This window comes from Pseudonaja textilis, chromosome 8 (assembly GCF_049901715.1).
Source record: "Pseudonaja textilis isolate UNSWEBS1 chromosome 8, rPseTex1.2, whole genome shotgun sequence".
NCBI lineage: Eukaryota > Metazoa > Chordata > Lepidosauria > Squamata > Elapidae > Pseudonaja > Pseudonaja textilis.
Genome location: NC_141997.1, coordinates 5,840,565 through 5,860,362, shown reverse-complemented (window position 1 = coordinate 5,860,362; position 19,798 = coordinate 5,840,565). Strand labels below are relative to the sequence as shown.

At 38.0% G+C, this 19,798-nt stretch overlaps 1 protein-coding gene across 10 annotated transcripts in view; it reads left to right on the top strand.

Annotated features, from left to right (window-relative positions):
• The window catches only part of PDK3 (pyruvate dehydrogenase kinase 3), a 72,194-nt gene that overhangs the window by 22,194 nt on the left and 30,202 nt on the right, over nucleotides 1–19,798 (top strand). For 5 of the 10 annotated variants that reach the window (XM_087938196.1, XM_026721316.2, XM_087938195.1 and 2 more), the window contains exons 3-4: nucleotides 1,130–1,201; nucleotides 6,393–6,577. In XM_087938196.1, coding sequence (XP_087794322.1) covers nucleotides 1,130–1,201; nucleotides 6,393–6,577 — 257 coding nt within the window. Of the gene's footprint in view, nucleotides 1–1,129; nucleotides 1,202–6,392; nucleotides 6,593–19,798 lie in introns of all 10 variants that reach the window. The other 5 variants (XM_087938191.1, XM_087938188.1, XM_087938194.1 and 2 more) reach the window with 3 other exon arrangements.

Sequence of the window (19,798 nt, the reverse complement as noted above, 5' to 3'; positions counted from 1 at the left end):
CACTGTCAAGAAATTTCTCGTTAGTTCCAGATTGGATCGATCTCTAATGAGCTTCTACTTACTGCTTCCTGTCCTATCCTCGGGTGTTTTGGAAAATAAGTCAACCCCCTCTTCCCTGTGACAACCCCTCAAGTTCTGAAAGACAGCTATTGTGTCATCCCTAGACATACCTAGTTTTCTTAACTCTTCATCATGCAGTTTAGCCTCCAGACCCCTTATCATCTTCATTGATCTTCTCTTCACTCTTTCTAGGATTTCAACATCTTTTTGTATTGTAGCAGCCAACTTTTTGCATTTTTGTGTTGTAGTAATCAGAACTGAAATATTCCAAGTGTGGCCTTAGTAGTGCCGTATATAGAGCTGTGGTGGCACAGTGGTTAGAATGCAGTACTGTAGACTACTTCTGCTGACTGCCAGTTGTCAGCAGTTTGGTAGTTCAGTTCTCACCAGCTCAAGATTGACTCAGCCTTTCATCCTTCTGAGGTCGGTAAAATGAGAACTTAGATTGTTGGGGGTAATATGCTGACTCTGTAAATGGCTTAGGGCTGTAAAGTACTGTGAAGCGGTATATCTAAGTGCTATTGATATATAGCACTAACTGTCACTTTTTGTGATCTTGAAACTAATCCTCTGTTGATCCAGCCTAACATTGCATTGGCTTTTGACAACTGCATCACACTGCTGGCTAATATTTAAATGGTGGTTGTGGGTTAGTGGCCTGACATGAGGGAGAGGGGCAATGGGCCACATGAGCGGTAGACTGGGGCACATGCATGACAGCTCAACTTTCACAAGTTGAGCTGTGCGTGTGCACACCTGATGGCTAGTTGTGAATAGGCCACAGCCTGGGGTTTGGGGACTCCTGCACTAGGACACATAAATCCCTCTAACGTTGAACCAGGTACCACCTGTTTTATACCTGTGCATTTGAATTTCCTTTCCTAAGTGCAGGACCTTACTATTCCCACCATCGAGAACTGCATCTTGTTGTATAGAATCTAGTGCTCAAATCCGTCAAGATTCTTTTAAATCTTGAGTCTATCTGCTAGACTGTTAGCAATTTCCCTCCAGGTTGCTGTCCACAAATTTAATATTCAAATATCAAATATGTTATTCTTCTATGTTTCAGGTATATGCAGAGCTTTCTTGAGCTTTTAGAATATGAAAATAAAAGTCCTGAAGATCCACATGTTTTAGATAAGTAAGTAAAGTGTTTAAACATGAAATCAGTATGTTGAACTTGGGCTGCGTTTAGTCTTGTTACAGTTCAGAAAGCTAACAATACTTCAATGAGTACTTTTGAATTTTTTAATTAATTAATTTTTAAATTGTAATATTTTTTAATTATTGTATTAGAACAACTTATACAGTACTGATGTATTTCTAATTACGGGATTGATCTAGTTTAAAATGGAGAAATCAGTATTGCAGTTTCAGGTGAAATTACCTCAGAAAGATATAAGAACTAGATTGGGTTTAATAAATAAAAATTGAACAAATAAATATAGAATATCTTGAAACTATTTGTTTCCCTTCTTGAGCTAAAACTTTCAGTTAGTATAACATTAAATAGTTTGAATAAGTTTAATTCAAAAAGCACAGATAGACTAAGCATAAGCACAAACTACCAAATTTCCTTGTGAAAAACATTATCTAGTAAGAGTGAGTTTTCCATGTTTTCTCTTTGAAAGTCATAAAAATCAAGTGATCCAGTTTTATTGCCATGTATCATATTCCTATTGGCAATTCATAGAAGTTTTCTGTATACTTCTATTTTCTTAATTTGAAGCAGCAAAGTAGAAAATTGGACTTCATTTGGCATTGTCAAATTCTCCTAGAATCACCAGGTTGTAATCTAAGTTTTTAAGCATTAAGTAATTTTCAAGAACATGTGCTTTTCCAATCAGCAAGCCAAATGAATAGTTTAAATACCCCTTGGTCAATATAAAGTTTTGGGATTTATTATTATTGTTCAGATTTTTATTATTCTTAGAGTAATAAATCATATGAAAACTGCATGAAGAATTTTCAACCTTATTTAAGCTGTGCTGATTAGATGAGGAAAAAGGCAAGTAAGGAATCTTAGAAAGTGATACTCTCTTGCAATCAGAAATATATGCTAGAGAAGTACCTGCAAGAAAAAATGATATGGTTTTATTACTGGATAGAAAAGGTTATATTTACATTTCTTCACTCCTCCAGGCAAAAAGAAATTTCTGGAAGGAGAAATGAAACTTAAAGTCAGCTTAAAGTCAATACGTAATAGCGACAAGGGACATCCTTGTCTTGTACCCTTCTTAATAATAACCTTTTCAGTCATACCTCCATTTATGATCACTTTTGCAATTTGTTTGTAACATATTGCCTTAATCATTTTAATAAATTGCTCCCCAAAATCCATCTCTTAACTGTGCCAACATAACTGCCAGTTCATGTTGTCAAACGCCTTCTGTGCATAATTTGTTTCTTAGGTAAAAAGCCATTTTGATCTGAGTGTATAAACCGATTTAAAAATCCCTTTAGTCTTTCTGCTATAATTGATGCAAATATTTTATAATCCACATTCAGTAATGATATCAGTCTATAATTTTGAATCTGTTGCAAGTCTGAGTCTTCTTTTGGTATGAGAGTAATATATGTTTCCATCCAAGCATTAGGTACTTTCACCTCTGATGATAAGTCATTAAATACTTCCAACATCTTTATATAGTTCTGCTGATAGACCATCTGATCCTGGTGTTTTGCCATTCTTTTGTCTTTTAATTGCTTCTGTTAATCCATTGTATATAATATCATTGTTATTCTCTCTCCTAACGTTGCTTTAACTATTTGTTGTACTGTCGGTAATTCCGCTTTTTGTAGGTATTGTTTTATTTTATCCTCTGAACTTGTCTCTTGATGGTATAGTTTTTCGTATTATTTTTGGACTATTTTCATTTTATCTATTAGTTGGTGAATCAATTTATTTTCTTTCTCTTTTTTCAATTTGTATGCCAGCCATCTTCCTGGTTTGTTTGCATTTTCAAAAAAGTTTTGCTTAACGTTTTTAATTTTTTGCGCTAGTTCCTCTTTATACATCAAATTCAGCTTATGCTTTTTTAATTCCATTTGCTTTTCAATGTTCCTTTTTTGTGGGTCTTTCTGTAGTTTAGTCTCTAGTCTCTTATAGTCTTCTAATCTTTTTTTTTTTTTTTGCATTTGTCTCTTCTTTTTATTTCTCTTTCCCACCTGTTATCGTTAATCCTCTAATATATGCCTTTATGGTATCCCATAAATTTTGTAGTGAAGTTTCTTCTTTTCTGTTCTCTTTAAAGAAAAAATCCAATTCTTTTTCCATAAACTGAATATATTCTTTTTGTTTTAATATTGTTTGATTCATTGTCCATCTCAATTTCTTTTTTTGTCCTCTCCATATAGGTTTAATCAGATTATGCAGGATGTTTTCTGCCCTGTGTCTCTTCCCTGTTGAAGACAGGTGCAGGCTATTGGAGATGAATCTGTGTTGTCTGCCTCTCAAACTGAAGTGCAAATGATTTCTTTTTTTCTTTTGAAAATTTTATTGATTTTTAAAAACAAACATAAACAAACAAAACATAAAACGTAAAAAAATAAAACATCTTTTTTGAAAGCAGCCTGATCCCGGGTTACATCTCTTCGTGCAGACACAAATTCAAATTCATGCTCATTTTTATATTCCATTCCATATCTTATTACCATTCTACATTTTCTATATAACTTCTCCCCTCTTTCAACTTTCTTAATTTTATTTTATTTATTTCATCTCAATTCAAATCATCATACTTATATTCTTTGTCTGTCCTGTTTCAGCTGTCTATTATCTTTTCTCATTAAGCAAAATTTATCCTGTGATCACTGATTGGAGTATGACGCCTTTATATCTTTCCCCTAAAATTATAACACTTAATATAATACATAACTTCCGTTTGGATTCTGCTTGGTACATTCTAAAACTACACAATGTATTTTAAAAAGAAGAAATTATAAATATATAACATAATTAAAACAACAATCCATACCAATTTGATTCTATCATTAATATTAATATTCATTTAAATCTTGAACATTTTACACATTACTTTTCAAATAAGTATCATATTTCTATGGAAACACTTATAAACTTTCCATAATTAGTTCCCTCTCACTTCACTTATATTTTATAAAACGTTGAGTAGTTAAAATGTTCCCATTCCTTCCTAGTTCAAATCTCTCATTTATTTCCTTTCGTTTATTTTGTTCACAGAAGTTTCACTAAATTACACTAACTATTTTATTCCACTTTTTAATCATATGTTGTTTCCAATTTTCTAACATTATTTCTATTACAAATATAATACAATCTTATGTACCTTTACAGAATTCCTTTTTCAGTTAAATTTTCACCCATTATCTCTGAATAAATCCTGTTTCTTTACATCTTGCTCCAAAACTTTGTAACTTCTCTTCCCTTCCTTTTTCCCTTTCTTCTCTCTCCCCTTTTTACCCCCCTGTCTCTCCACCTCCATTTCCCTCTTCTGTATTCCCCTTTTCTGTTGCTTTCCAACATTATATCCCCTTTTCACATTATTTTCCCCTTTTTTGGCTGTTTTTTTTACGTCTTAAATTCTCCATTCTCTTTCCCCACTTTCCCTTTTCTTCCTCAAATACAATTACTTGTTCATTAAAAATGGCTTCTTCTTTGTCCCAATCTTCTTGTTGCGCAGTCTTTTCTTGTTTCTTGTAGACACCAATCGCCATTTCTAAGAATTGAAAAATGGAGCCAAAGGAGCCCTTCCCTTGTTCCTCTTCTTTATATTTTTTAAATTCGATTTTCAGTTCATCCAGTTCATTCAGTTCATCCAGTTCATTCAGTTCATCCAGAGGTGATGCCATTGTAGTTTTTTTTGTTTAAACAACCACCCAATTGTTTTTAGTCATTCAAATATGATTTCCAAAAGTCCCAAAATCACCAAGCAATCCAAATACACACAAGCTATTTCTTTTAACACTTTCTTCTTTTTTCACTTTCTCTTCTTGGGGTTACTATTTAGTTGCAAAGTTCCAGTTAAAATGTATCCTTTAGAAGTCTTGTTAAGATTTAACTTTAAATTCTTTTGAATTCCAAGCAGTCTCCTCCTTCCAAGTCCTGCCCTTATTCTTTTCCTCTCCCTTCTCACTTATAGCAAAAAAAGTATTTTTTAGTGTTCAGAAATCTTTATTGTCCCTTTGGCATTTAATTATATTTCCAGTTTAATTACCTGTTGGTGCCAAAGTGGATTTTTCCAATTTCTTTATTCAGATCTTCTCGTTATCAGCGGGAGGGAGGAGAGTGAAGAAAAAAAAACTTTCCCTTTTCACTTTCCTTCGCTGCTTCCGACTCTTCTTTAGGAGCGATGTATCTTTTGCACAATTTAAATTCCAGGGTACCTTGGTTGTTACTTTTTGTCCCGGTCAGCCAAAAACTTTCACTTCTTAACTTCCTCCTGCACTTTCTTTTCTGGCTGAGTGCTTCTTTGAGGCGGCCATTTCTGACCGCTGCTCTTACCGTCTTCGGGAAAGGGAGTTTAGCCAGCTGAGGAGGAGAGGTGCGGCTCCCCTCAAACCCTGCTGGGCCTCCCCCGTCTTCACCACTTCTATGGGGTGGCTTAGCCCCAAAGCCAGCTGGCTCAGGACGCTCCAGCGGCGAGCCCAGGCAGAAACCGCTCACGATCGCGGATTCCTGCCTGCCGCCGAAGCCCTGCAAACCGGAAGCCCAAGTGCAAATGATTTCTGTAATATGTATTTTTGGGGGAAAATCTGTTCATACCATTTATCCCAAAGTGCATAGCTAAAAGACTGTGGACTCTAAAAGAGTGCAAATGACCAGCTGTCTGCAAGGAATATAAATCCTTCCATTCCCCACCATACAGTCAGAGCTGAATAAGCTTCTTGGATGAAAAGCGAACAAAGTCCATTTGCCTCCTGAAAAAAGCACATTTGGGACAGTCATGACCTGGATGACTGAGAATCTCCATAGACTTTTAGCTATGCACTTTGGGGTGAATATTCTTCGAATGGTGTGGGAGTGGTCAGAGCTGAAGAAACTTCTTTCATGAGAAGTGAAATGTCTTCAAAGAAAAAACAAGAAAGTCCCGTTGCCTCCTGAAAAAAGCACATTTGGGACATAAATGATATATCATTTTTATTTTAGAACTATAGGGCAGCAAGAATATCATTTTTAATTTTACAACTATTGCACAATAGAAGTTTTCATTAACATACTGGACAACTTTGTTCAAACTTTTCTTTCAACAAACTATGGTTCTTAATTGCGAATGAATGTTTTGATACTATTATCTAAAATTTGAAAATAACAGTAACTGTAATATTTCTGTTTCTATTTTTTTTCTTTGCAGCTTTTTAGATATCTTAATTAAAGTCAGAAATCGACACAATGATGTTGTTCCTACCATGGCTCAAGGAGTTATTGATTACAAGGAAAAGTATGGATTTGATCCATTTGTGAGCAGTAATATTCAATATTTTTTAGATAGATTCTATACAAATCGCATCTCATTTCGCATGCTCATTAATCAGCACAGTAAGTATCTCTTTAGTTAATTGTAAGAAAATAAATTGGTCTTTTACAGCAAAAAGGGTATATGCTGTAGTGAAAACATATTTTTAAAGAGTGTTATTTTTAACATATGTTATTTATATCTTTGTTACTCAAAATTTCATTTCACTGTATATAGTTGCCTTTCCTCCTCTCCTTTCTTCTCATTTGAAATTGGTGAAATAGTTTAGCACTAGAGAGAGAGGGGATAATTGGCTAAAGCAGGGGTTGCCAACCTTTTGGACCTCAGGGACCACCAAACTCATAATTTTAGATCCCAGGGACCACAAACTGGTTCTGTGGGCATGGCCTAATTTGTGGGTGTGGCTTGGTGGTCATCTGACTGGCTGGGCATGGCTTGTATGTAAATATTATAAATATTTATATAAATATTGAATTCAGGCAAAGCAGGCAGGCAGATTGAGTTGCTCACAGAATCACAGATTCATTCAGAGTATCTATCTGCCATTGGCTAGCTCAGTCTGTCACACAAAGTTTGCTTGCAAGCAAACTCACAAAATTAACTCACAACACACCATATATGTAAATATTGAATTTTTTTATTAAAAAAAGCAACTTTTATCCAAAATCAGGCAAAGCAGGCAGATTGAGTTGCTCACGGAATCATTCATTGAACTATCTATCTGCCATCGGCTAGCTCAGTCTCTCAAATTTGCTTGCCGTGAGTCTGCACTGAATTTGCTTACAAGCAAACCTTCAGTCCTAAGAGAGGTTCGGTTGTGCTTAGCTAGAAAGCAAGATATCCAACCATTTCCTGCTTCCTAGCTAATCTAAATCTCCCGGCACAGCAGAACAGATGATGATCGGAAAAAGGAAAAATAGCAACTTAGCAGACAAGTTTGCCGGGTAAGGAGTAAGTGGGCGGGGAGGGTTCCTGCGGGCCATGTGGGCTGAGCAGCCTTGTGTTTCTGCACAGCCTGGATTAATTACTTTGTGGGGGTGCTCTGGAGGTGAGATTTCTCTGCGGCCCACCAACATTTTCTCACGGCCCACCAGTGGGTCGCGGCCCACCAGTTGGCGACCGCTGGGCTAAAGAATATACAGAGTATAATAAGCAATTGGGCATTTAGTCCTGGATCTCCAACATTCTAGTTGAACATGCTACATACTATCCTGCCCTGATTTCGCTTAATACCGGCTAACAAAATAATTAGCAATTGGAATTATTGAATTTGTGTCTTTCTTAGGCTTACACTGTACTGCACAATTCATCATTAGAGATGAACAAATATGAATATTTAATGGACAAAAAAACCTTTGGGAGTGGGAGGGGATTTTGGATTTTATTTGGCAGAAACAGAAAGGCATATCAGTCAAAATTAATAGGAAACATCCCAACAGCTTTTCTAGATATTTTCCCCCTCCAACTTTTCAGGAGAAATGAATCTGGTGAGAAATCTAGAAAATAACCTTGGAAAATACCTGAGCAATATAAGGTATATAGAAAAACTGTAAAAGGTATATTGATTTCAGGACCTGTTGCTAAAAAAAACTCAAAAAAGGAATGTATAATTAATGTCTTTGCTTGTTTGGCAAGGAATAGTTGCTTCAGTTTGTACATTAGGTAGAAAGCACTGTCATATATGGTGTCTCCAAGTCATAGTAATTGCCAAGGCTCAGTGCTCAGGTGGCTTATCTTTTTTTAAAAAAATTAAGCAAGGCTCAATTGAATTGCATACTATTTATCAGTTAAGGAAATCTGATTTGCATTTTTTGTCACTATGATTGTGCTAATGCTAGTTTTTCCCCACAGTCCAGTTTAAAAACATACCAGTGGAACCATTTTAAAAACTGCAGTAAAAATATTATGATTCATCTAACATGATGCTATTTCACAGATTTAACTTTGAAATTAGTATTGAAATTATTCACTAATTATCTACTTGGTCAGGTTTGATGATGGCATATTTTAAGCCTACTTCAACAGCTATAAATAAGTTAATGTGTTTCTTGCTCAGTTATTTTCAGGATGTCTTTTTTTTTGTATACGTGTGTAAAGAATGTGTACTATACATACCATTCCATTGCATAAAGTTTGCAAATTTTATTTAATATAAGTGCGGTATATTTGGATATGCTTCTCAAGAAGCAGCTAATATTTAAATTACCAAGACTGATGAAATAAACTGTAGGATATTACTTACTGTATTTCTATAGTGCCATTGTCAACTCAAAAATATTTCTCTGGTCTTTTAGAATTGCCAGCAGAAAGGGTGTGGGGGAAGAAGTGCATTCCTTAGATAATTTCTAGGCAACCAAAACTTGTGGCGTGCAAGATTATTACTGGAGAGCATGATAGATGACTCTTGGCTATGGATGTATTCCATTGAAGAATATACATCCAGGGGGTGAAGGAAAACCAGGGTCAAGGGTGAAATGAATGATGTGTCTCAGAGTCGGCTACACCCAGGTAGCACTTGGCATGTTCACTCCTAATAAATCTTTAAACTGAGAGATGCGGCTAGAGACTTGTAATTTAAATGGGAGTGGATGCCAGAACCGTGATAGCCATATCTCTAAAGGACTCATGGCAGTGCAAAATTAAAATTAAATTAAAAAAATAATCAAAACCTGTGTAATGACATCTAACCAGAGATTTAAAATTGATATAAACCATCCCACTAGGTTAAACAGCAAAAGAAACTCCTGAGATATTTATTTACCAGGAGTATAACTTTACTGAAGATTCCATGTGGTTACAGAAGTAGAAAAGCCAGTTCTAACATTTTCCCATGAAAACAGCATAGATAAACTTTTCCTTTGTAATTGGAACTTTGTTCATTGTCCATCAATCATTTGCATTCACTTTGTTTTGGGAATGATCTGACTGCTTCAGACTGTCCCAGCCAAATGACCTTGTAGTGTTAGGTTTGTCTCAGGCTTTCAGCTCATTTCACCTCATTTTCCTCCCAAACCTCCATTACATTCCAAGGCCTTTCATCCCCCCTCTCATTAACAATTGTCTGGTTGCAAGTGAAGCTGCGTAGCATGTCAACCATTACATGCTATCCCTCCAGAAGGAAGATTAATCCTACAAGGAAACAAACACACACACATTATTTATTATACCATGATCCCTCTGCACAGGCTTACCTACTGGAGTTGGACTGGTATCTAGTGTGGAAGGGGGCATTTGTCTGATGAGGGGGCATGGGCATTTGTTGCTATCACTTATTCTGCCTTCTGCCAAGTGAAACCTCTTCCATAAGACTAGGTACTGCAATTTCTCCTTGTAGCAGCAAGAGTCAAGGATCTTCTTGACCTCTAAATGGTTTTCTCCATCTACGCATATGGGGTGGAGGAGAGAGGCAGCTTAATGGCTGGCCTCAGCGGTGAACTGAAGAAGGGCTTAAACCAGCTGTCACCAACCAGTGGGCTGGTGCCACTGGTGAGCCGTGAGAAAATTTTGGTGGGCTGCAGGATACTGAGGCGGGGAGGTGGGGCAATCCTGCAGTCTCCCGTGTCATGGCTGTTGCCTCCTGCCACAGTGCATTGAGGAGGCTGAGCAGCAGCGGGAAGAGCGTGGACCTCCTGAGCTGCAGGAAGCAGCTGCCCTCAGGTGAAGATGTTGCGAGGGGAGGCTTGACCGCCTCTTCCTCCTCACTAGAAGTGCTCACACACTCAGCGGGAAGGAGGCAGTTTGTCGGGGGCCAGAGGGGCAGTGAGTACTTTACATTTGAGCACTTCTGGTGAGGAGGAAGAGAAACTCCAGGGAGGCGTAAGAGATTGTGCCTTCCCCTCTCAGGCCAGGAAGCACCTGGGAAGAGCTTCGATGACGCGGTCTCCAAATCCCCTGCCCTCAGGAGCTTCTCTTCCTCCTTACCAGAAGTGCTCACACACTCAGAGGGAAGAAGGAGGCTTGTCGGGGGCTAGAGGGGTGGTGAGCACTTTGCGCATGAGTGTTTTTGGCGAGGAGGAAGAGAAGCTTCTGGGACGAGTCTCCTCCTTGCAACATCTTACCTTGAGGGAATCACTGGCAGCTGCTCAACCTCTTCGATGCGCAGAGGCAGGAGGTAACACCATTTCAGGGGATCCTTTCCCCCACCCCTTCGCAGGCCAGGCCTATGGCACGATCTCCCGTGCGTATGAGTCCATCCACCACCAGTATCACCCCTGTTGCCCCACCTTCCCGACAGCCATCTGGTTTTAAGAACATGGTTCATCAGCCCAGGGTGGAGGTTGCCCTCTGTGCTGAACCATGCATGCTTGTGCCTGCGCCCGCCAGGGGGAAGTGACCTCTCTCAGCTTGGACTCTGGGTTTGTGACTTGTATATCTTAACTGGGACTGGGATGACTTCGCCTCACCCATGGGACCACCGAGTAGCAGCTGCCAGCTCCTTTATCCACACACCAAGTCTTACCATGGGAAAGAGCAGCTGGGGTATCAGTGTAGCCGCTCGGTTAGTTCATAATCGCCCTACCTGGAGAAGGAGGTACTGGAGGAGGAGGATGCAGTAGTGGAGAAGCAAGCCAGGTGTTAAAGACTCGGGGTGGGGGGAGGCAGCCACACCTGGCAAAGGAGGGAGAGGTTTTCTCTGACTTGTGGGAGATATGAAATGACAGGAGACCAGATTTGAGGGGGGGCTCTGCTTTTTTTGTTACATATATATATATATCTTTGTTATAATTAGATAAGCAGATAGATAGATAGATAGATAGATAGATAGATAGATAGATAGATAGATAGATAGATAGATAGATATGTTTGTTTTCTTAAGTTTTTGCGGGTACTTACATGTATGGTATTCAGCTTTGTTCGGGTATTTTCCCACGTCATTATAGTTGTGCTTTTAAAGTTGTAGCAGCGTTTTGGCAGAATCTCGTCTGCAATCATCAGGCTTCTGTATTGTGTTCGTCTGTGAGTCAGACTTTCACAGACTTGCACACTAGGACACACCATATACCAGAAGAAAACACACACCAACTGCTACCTCAACGCCCAATCCCACCACCACCCAGCACAGATAAACTCCGTGGCCAAAACACTAATCGCCAGAACCAAACGCCTGGCAGACAAGACACACATAAAGACTGAACTATGAACCCTGACTAAAGTGAGTCAGACTTTCATAGCCATTTCAGTTTTAAATTTGGGGCTAGCCTACTGCTGTGCCAGAATGGTTTTTTCTTCATCCTGATTGGTTGGGAGTCTTGGTCTGTGTTTATTGGTCTGGGAGTTTGCTGTGTTCTGCTTGATTGGTGTTTCTAATATCTTCTGTCTGTTTTGTGGCTTTTTTGTTTTGTCTTGAATAGAGCATGAATAGGGCATGAATAGAAGAGATAACTCCACCAGACTGCCAATTATTTGGAAAACTGCACTCACAAACAAAAAAATCTCCACACCACAAGCCAAGCAAACACCTGGGCACAAACAGACCCCCCCCGCCTGATACCTCCAGCTCAAACACACCCCAACCAGGCACCCAGACGAAACCTAGCTTCCTAATAAATGATAGCTGTCCATTTACTCGGAGCCAAGCCGCACTAAAAGCCTCCAATACAGGAAACACAATGTTGCCAGCCAATCAAGACAACTACAATGATGTGGGAAAATACCCGAACAAAGCTGAAAACATGTATATATGTATGTATGTATGTGTGTGTGTGTATGTATGCATGCATGTATGTATGTATGTATATGTATGGTATTCAGTTTTGTTCGGGTATTTTCCCACATCATTGTAGTTGTGCTTTTAAAGTTGTAGCAACGTTTCGGCAGAATCTCATCTGCCATCATCAGGCTTCTGTATTGTGTTCATCTGACGTGGGAAAATACCCGAATAAAGCTGAATACCATACATGTAAGTACCCGTGAAAACTTAAGAATAAATAAATAAATATATATATAATTAATTTTTTAAATAGTACATTTATATTTAATATAAAAAAATAAAAAATTTATATTAAATATATTATCTTTTTAAAAAAATTCATATTAGTGGTCCCCTGGATTTAAAAGTATGAGTTTGGTGGTCCCCGAGGTCCTAAAGGTTGGCGGCCCCTGGCTTAAATTGCAGTGAAGCACTGGATGAATGTGCCTGAGGGTTTTTGGCAATTCCCATTCCACTGTCACCATATTCACAATCTGCTTCTTGCGGGGCTTCCCCAACTGTAGGAACTTAATGGACAGGTACACCTCATCCCCTATTCTAAATTCATTCTGCTGTCTTCATGACAGACTGCCTTTCTGCACCTCCCTTGCTGTTTTGAATGCTTTGCATCCTCTACGGGCCAGATGGCTTTCCAAATACTTAGCCACACAGCCAACAAAGTTCATGAAGGTGTCTCTTGAGGGAGCTCTGGCATAGGCACAAATTCTGCTCAGGTTGGCCACTTGAAAGGTGGTAAACTCCGTGCTGCTGTGTACAGAGTTATTGTATGCCACCTTGGTGAAGGGTAGAAATTAAGACCAATTGTCTTTTTGGTAGTTCACATAGAATCAAAAGTACTGCTCCAAAACTTCATTTGTATGTTCACAAGCTCCATTTGTTTGAGGATGATGATGGAACAAAGATCCTGAAAGGAGCCTAACATGCTCAGGAACTCACACCAAAACTTTGATTAAATTGCACCTCCCAATCTGAAATTATGCATTTTGGAACTCCCATTTAGCCGGTACACGAGCTGTACAAAAAGTTTAGCGAGGGACCAAGCAGAAAGGATCCTGGGCACACCACAAAATGCCCTTGCTTAGAGAACAAGTCCATAATGACCCAAATCACAGTTTTCCCAGCACTCTCCAGCAACTCCACAATAAAGTCTATAGATATCTCCCTCCAGGGAGCCATGGGGCTGGCTACAGTCTCAATAGTCCCAGAGGCTTGCTAGGCAGCCTCTTAGCCAAAGCACACGTGTTAAGGTATTGAGATTTAAGAGCTGGCCAGTTGCTGTAAGGCTGATGCAATGAGGATGAATCAGCATTGGTACTGCCTTTTTAAGACTATATATGGGTCTACATAAGTTTTTTCCCTTTTTAGAGGTGTCTATAAAGGCAGCCTAGAGGGTGTGGTTCTCTCTCTTTGTGTCCTGCATCCATTGCAGAGTTCTCTGTGTAGAGTTAAGAGGATTGATTGCTTGTCAGATATTTGCCTACCACATATATTTCTGTATATAACTGTTGTATATAAACCACTGTTAAATGTCTAAGTCTCTGTCCTGTGTTTTGCTCCTGGGTTGCCTCACAATAGTAGTTACACTGCAAACGCTCTGACAACAACAACTGGCTAGATCGGCTTCTATGTCCTTCATCCGCAGCCACCAAAATTGCCTCTTTATGAGGTAAAAGGTTTTCACAAATCCAAAATGCCCTGCCACTTTTACATCATGGTTCTGCTGCAATACTAAGGTTCTCTAGCTTAATGGGATATGTAGTTTGCTCCCCATCCATGTTGGGCCGTTCCTTAAGTACAACTCATCTTTGTGTTGTTGGAACCACCCATCTCTGGCCAAGGCTGCTTTTATGGGTCATGTTAGGTCCTTGGTCAGCTGTGATGACAATGCTTCCTCCTGTCTCGCGAGGGCTGGTGCTGCTACTTGTTTGGAGGGAATGATAGAATTAATGACTTTCTTTCAAGCACTGTTGTAACTGGCATTTGTGAGAGGACATCTGCAAAAAACTTTAGCTCTCCCAGTAGATAACAGAAAGTGAAGTTGAAGCAATTGAAATATTGGGCCCATTGGACATGTTTGGGAGATAACTTTCGGGGAGACTTCTGTGCTTCTAAGTTCTTGTAGTCTGCTCACACCTCGAAAGGAAACTTACTGCCTTCTAAGAATTGCCTCCAGGTTAGGATATTGAAGTATTGGGTTCATTTGACTTGTTTGGGAGATAGTCCCATCTTGGCAAGGGTTGGGGTTCTCTCTCCCTTGCTTGATGGAGGTGAGAACTCTACGACTTGTTGCCCTGCATGAATTTTCTCACTAGTGGAGTCTTTTTCTTTGGTTGGTTTGGAGGTAGTCATGGTGCGAGACACTTAGCAGTTTGGTGACCCTCCTTCCCACAGCAAAACAGCCACCAAGGTTTGGCAAGGTCTCCCTCCTCTGGCTGGAGGAGCACACCCTCTTCCCCTTCTAAAAGATGCTTGCTTCTCTGCAGGACCAACTCTCTTGCCCATTGTGCTCATGGAACTCCATGACATTGATTTCTATCTCAATGGCCACAGATATTACGCTCTCATGTTGCACCTTGGATAGGCAATTCTGATACAGTTCCTTAGTCTGTCCTTTTTGGAAATGGTAGACCAGCAAGCGTTCAGGCCCAGTCTCCTAAGTGGCTGGCCAGGCAGTGGCAATCTTGAATATACTCTCTTACTGATTACTTCCCATGCGGCAGACCGCAATGACTTTCAACTCGCTCTCACAGGGCTTGCATGAAGGCATTGAAGTTGTCCGGCTCTTGGCATTATCATGTAGCAACACCAACCATTCTGAAGTGCTCTCTTCCAGGTTGACCATGATGACATGGACCAGGGCTGCATTCTCTTGAGTATATTACTCCATAAGGCTCTACGTGGCACCAGGCTTGAGCCAGGAAATGGGCTAGGTACTTTGGGCACCCATTGAAACAGACCACCGGGGGATGGCATGGCTGACACTCCTCCCAGACTAGAATGAACTCCTGGGGTGGAATACTGGCTACTACTGTGCTGGGGCTCCAACTGTGGACAGCCACTGGTGCCACCAGTTGTAATGGAGGAAGATGAGTGGCAAAGTCCATTGTGGCTGCCAACTGTGCTAGGGCCATAGTCACTGGTGCTGCCAGCTGACGAATAAGAGAAGAAAAGGCGCAAGAATTTTATGATCAGTTGATACAAATAGAGGAAAAAGGGAGCAGCAAAGAAGAGTCAGAAAGCAAGAGTCAGGAGGACTAACAAGAAGACCAACAACAGGGAATACAGGAAATGGATCAAGAAGAGAGAGGCAAAGAAAAGAGAGTATACCCAAGGAGAGAAGGACAAAGAGTAAGACCCTAAAGAGAAGCAAGAACCAACAGAAGATTTAGGTAGACTCAGAATCAACAATGGAAGAAGAGATTAAACTATTCTCAATAAACTTCAACTCCCAGATTAAGAGGAAACAAATATTAAGTAAACTAACTAAACAAAACATCGACATTATATACCTGCAAGGAGGTACATATCCAAAAACAACACAACATATACTTAGAATATCCCAAGTTGGGTGTATTATTTACAGCATTGGGAGATCAAAAGAAAAGGGTGGCAGCAATTTATGTAAAAAAAGGGATAAATGCAAAAAAAATATGCAGATGTACAAGGCAGAATTTTAATGATACAAATTAATTTACATCAAAAACAATTACTATATATGCCCCTAACGATAAACAGAAGAAGTTTTATAAGAGACTATATGATAAAATAATTAGTGTAGGTGTAGAAAATATTTGCTTGATAGGAACATTAATGCCATTGTTGATGTTAAAAAAGACTATATTAGTATGGAAGAGACTAGTAAGAAGAAAAAAAAGAACTCTACCAAAAACTTTTTTCGATTTAATGTAAGAGACCAATTTGGAAGACATACGGAGGAAGAGGAATCCAAATGAGAAGAAATTCACATTTTATTCTAGTCCACAAAAATCATGGTCCAGAATCGATATGGTATGGGTCAATGGGGCAATTGAGAAAGACATTAGTGAAGTAGAAATAATGCCCAGTATATGGACCGATCATAGCCCGGTTAAAATTACGTGGAAAGGACATAATAAAAGGAAAAGGAGATGGATATTAATTCCATAAATAACAAAAGAAAAAGAATATATTCAAAGAATTAAAAATGAGTTAGAAATATTATTTAAGGTTAATTTAAAACAACAGTTTACAAAATTTATGGGACATCACAAAGGCCTTCGTGAGAGACATATCAATAGCCTATATAGCTAAGAAAAATAAAGAAAAACAGAAGAAACAATGAATTACAAGAAAGGATTAAAAAATTTGAATATGAGCTCCAAAAAGACCCCAAAAATATGGAAGCTAAGAAAGAAATAGGGATGTTTAGACATGAATTAACTTTGATAGATATTGAGGAAAATGCACGCAACTTAAAAACTCTTAAACATAATTTCTTTGAATCAGCAAATAAACTAGGAAGGTGGTTGTCTCATAAATTAAAAATAGAGAAAGAGGATTAATTCAGCAACTTAAGGATGAGGAAGGGACAATGTATTATCAGATGGAGGAGAAAAAGAGAATTGCGCAAAGGTATTTTGGCAAGCTTTATAAGCAAGAAGAAGTTATGGAAGAAAACATTAGATACTACTTGGAGGGAAACGGTCTGAGCCCAATCTCAGAAGAAAACAGAGAAATACTTAACAAAGAAATAACACTAACAGAGCTACAAAAGGTGATACAAAAACAAAAAAATAATAAAACACCAGGTCCAGATGGTCTACCAGGCGAATTATATAAAAATTTATCTGAAATATTGGAACCAATATTACTGGAACTATATAATGAGGCATTAATGCAAGCTAGACTTCCAAGGTCCTGGTCCGAGGCATACATCTCTTTAATTGCAAAAGATGGCACCAATCAACAACTAATTGTGAACTATAGGCCAATCTCGTTGCTAAATATGGATTATAAGATATTCATGACAATATTAGCAGAAAGAATGAAACAAGTTCTGAGTGAATTTATACATACAGAGCAGAATGGTTTCCTGCCAAACAGACAAATCAAAAACAGTATTAGAACAGTAATAAAATTGATTGAATACTACGAAGCTCACCCAGAAAAACAGGCAGCCTTAGTCTTCCTAGATGCGCAAAAAATATTCGATAATCTCAATTGGAAATTCATATTATATCAAATTTAAAAGTTGGATTTTGGCACCAATATAAAACAAATATTACAAGAAATATACTTAAATCAAAAAGCAAATGTATTACTAAATGGAGATTGCGCTGAAGATTTTGAAATTGCAAAAGGAGTGAGACAAGGGTGTCGATTATCTTCTCTGCTATTTATCTTGTCTTTGCTTAGCTACAACCAGACAAAACCCAGAGATTCACGGAATTAAAATTAGAAATGAGGAATATAAAGTTCAGGCATTTGCCAATGATTTGGTATTTATAGTGGAAGATCCAATGAATTCGAGACCAATATTGTTGCAACAAATAGAAAATTTTGGGGAAGTGGCAGGATTCAAAATGAATAAAAATAAAACTAAGATGATAGTCAAAAACTGTATAACAAAACAGAAAGTAAAATTAGAAAACATAATGGGGCTGCAAATAGCAAAAATAGTAAAATAGGAATTTGGCTATCACCCAGATGTTCATCACTAAAAGAGGACAATTATGTTAAACTGATTAAGCAAATTAGAAAAGAATTGGAATTATGGGCCAAATTGAAACTGTCTATATGAGGAAGAATAGCAATGCTGAAAATGAATACTTTACCAAAACTAATATATCTATTCCAAATGATCCCAATTAAATTAGGGAAATCTTTCTTTATAGAACTAAATAAAATGACATCCAAGTTTGTCTGGTTGGGCAAGAGGCCATGTATTAAAATGAAACTATTACAAGATAATAGGAGCAGAGGCAGTCTTGGATTACAAGAATGGGAGCTCTGTTATCAGGCAGCGGTGTTGAGTTGGATCAAGGATTGGGTTAAATTAAGAGACAAGAGAATGTTAACATTAGAAGGACATGACCTCCTGATAGGTTGGCATGCATTTTTGTGGGAAAACAAAAGTAATGTACATACCTATTTTAATCAACATTTAATAAGAGACTCATTGATCACAACCTGGAAAAAAATTCAAAGGCAAGCACTATATGGAAATCCCACGATGGCTGTCAACCATCGAAGCTATAATCCATCCAAATAGATTAGACCTAAGGAAAATGGTAAGCTATGAAGAACTATTAGATAGTCAAGGGATATTAAAATCAAATCAAGAACTAAAGGAAAATGGAATTATAATTGATTGGTGGCCATATTTGCAAATTCAGAATAAATATAAAAAAAGATTTAAAAGATTTTGGCTTTGACAAAGGGCAGAACCAATTAGATAAAATATTAATGGGACCGGAACAAAAACTTACAACTAAAATATACAAATATTTATTAGATTTCAAAATGGAAGAGGAAACAGTCAAAGGCACAATGATTGCATGGGCACAGAATTTTGGATACACTATAGAATTAGAGGAATGGGAGAAAATATGGAGCGTAAATTATAAGTTAACGGTATCCGCAGCATACAAAGAAAATATGTACAAAATGTTTTATAGATGGGATTTAGCTCCAACGACATTGGCAAAAATTTATCCCAACATGAGTCCCAAATGTTGGAAATGTAAAAAGGTTGACAGTATATTTTATCACGTGGTGGTTATGCTCCGAGACCAGGACATATTGGATCAAATCAAAAATTGGTTACAAGAGATTACTGGGTATCAGATTGAGCTCAGACCAGAAACCTTCCTCTTAGGAATCATGAAAGATAGATTAGCCTTTGCGCAGGTATGAAAACCCCCAAATACTCCTAATGAAGAAATAATAATAAGGTAATGGAAAGTTCTGAGATGAACATGTTAACAATGAAACTGAAAGAAAAAGATGACTCTGAATTCTTTTTAATCTGGAACAATTGGTAGAAATGGTTAACAAACAGAACTAAAAGGTGAGACAAAAAGCCTAACTGAAATAATCCTTAAGAAAGTAAAACAAAAGTTTGTAAATTATATAAAGATATAAGAATAGTAATCATAGTTAAAGCTATTATTTAATATTAGACAAATGTAATATAATGTATTATGATATTTAAACCAAAAATCTGTACAGATGCCAAGAACGCTGTTGATACCATGTTTTACGATGTAATAAAAGAAACTATATATATATATATATATATATATAAAGAGAGAGAGAGAGAGAGAGAGAGAGGGGGGGGGGAGGGAGGGAGGGAGGGAAAGAGAAATTCTTTTCTTTTCATATATATATATGGTATATATGGTATTCAGCTTTGTTTGGGTATTTTTCCACGTCATTATAGTTGTGCTTTTAAAGTTGTAGCAACGTTTCGGGAGAATCTCATCTGCCATTATCAGGCTTCTGTATTGTGTTCGTTGCTACAACTTTAAAAGCACAACTATAATGACGTGGGAAAATACCCAAACAAAGCTGAGTAACATACATGTAAGTATAA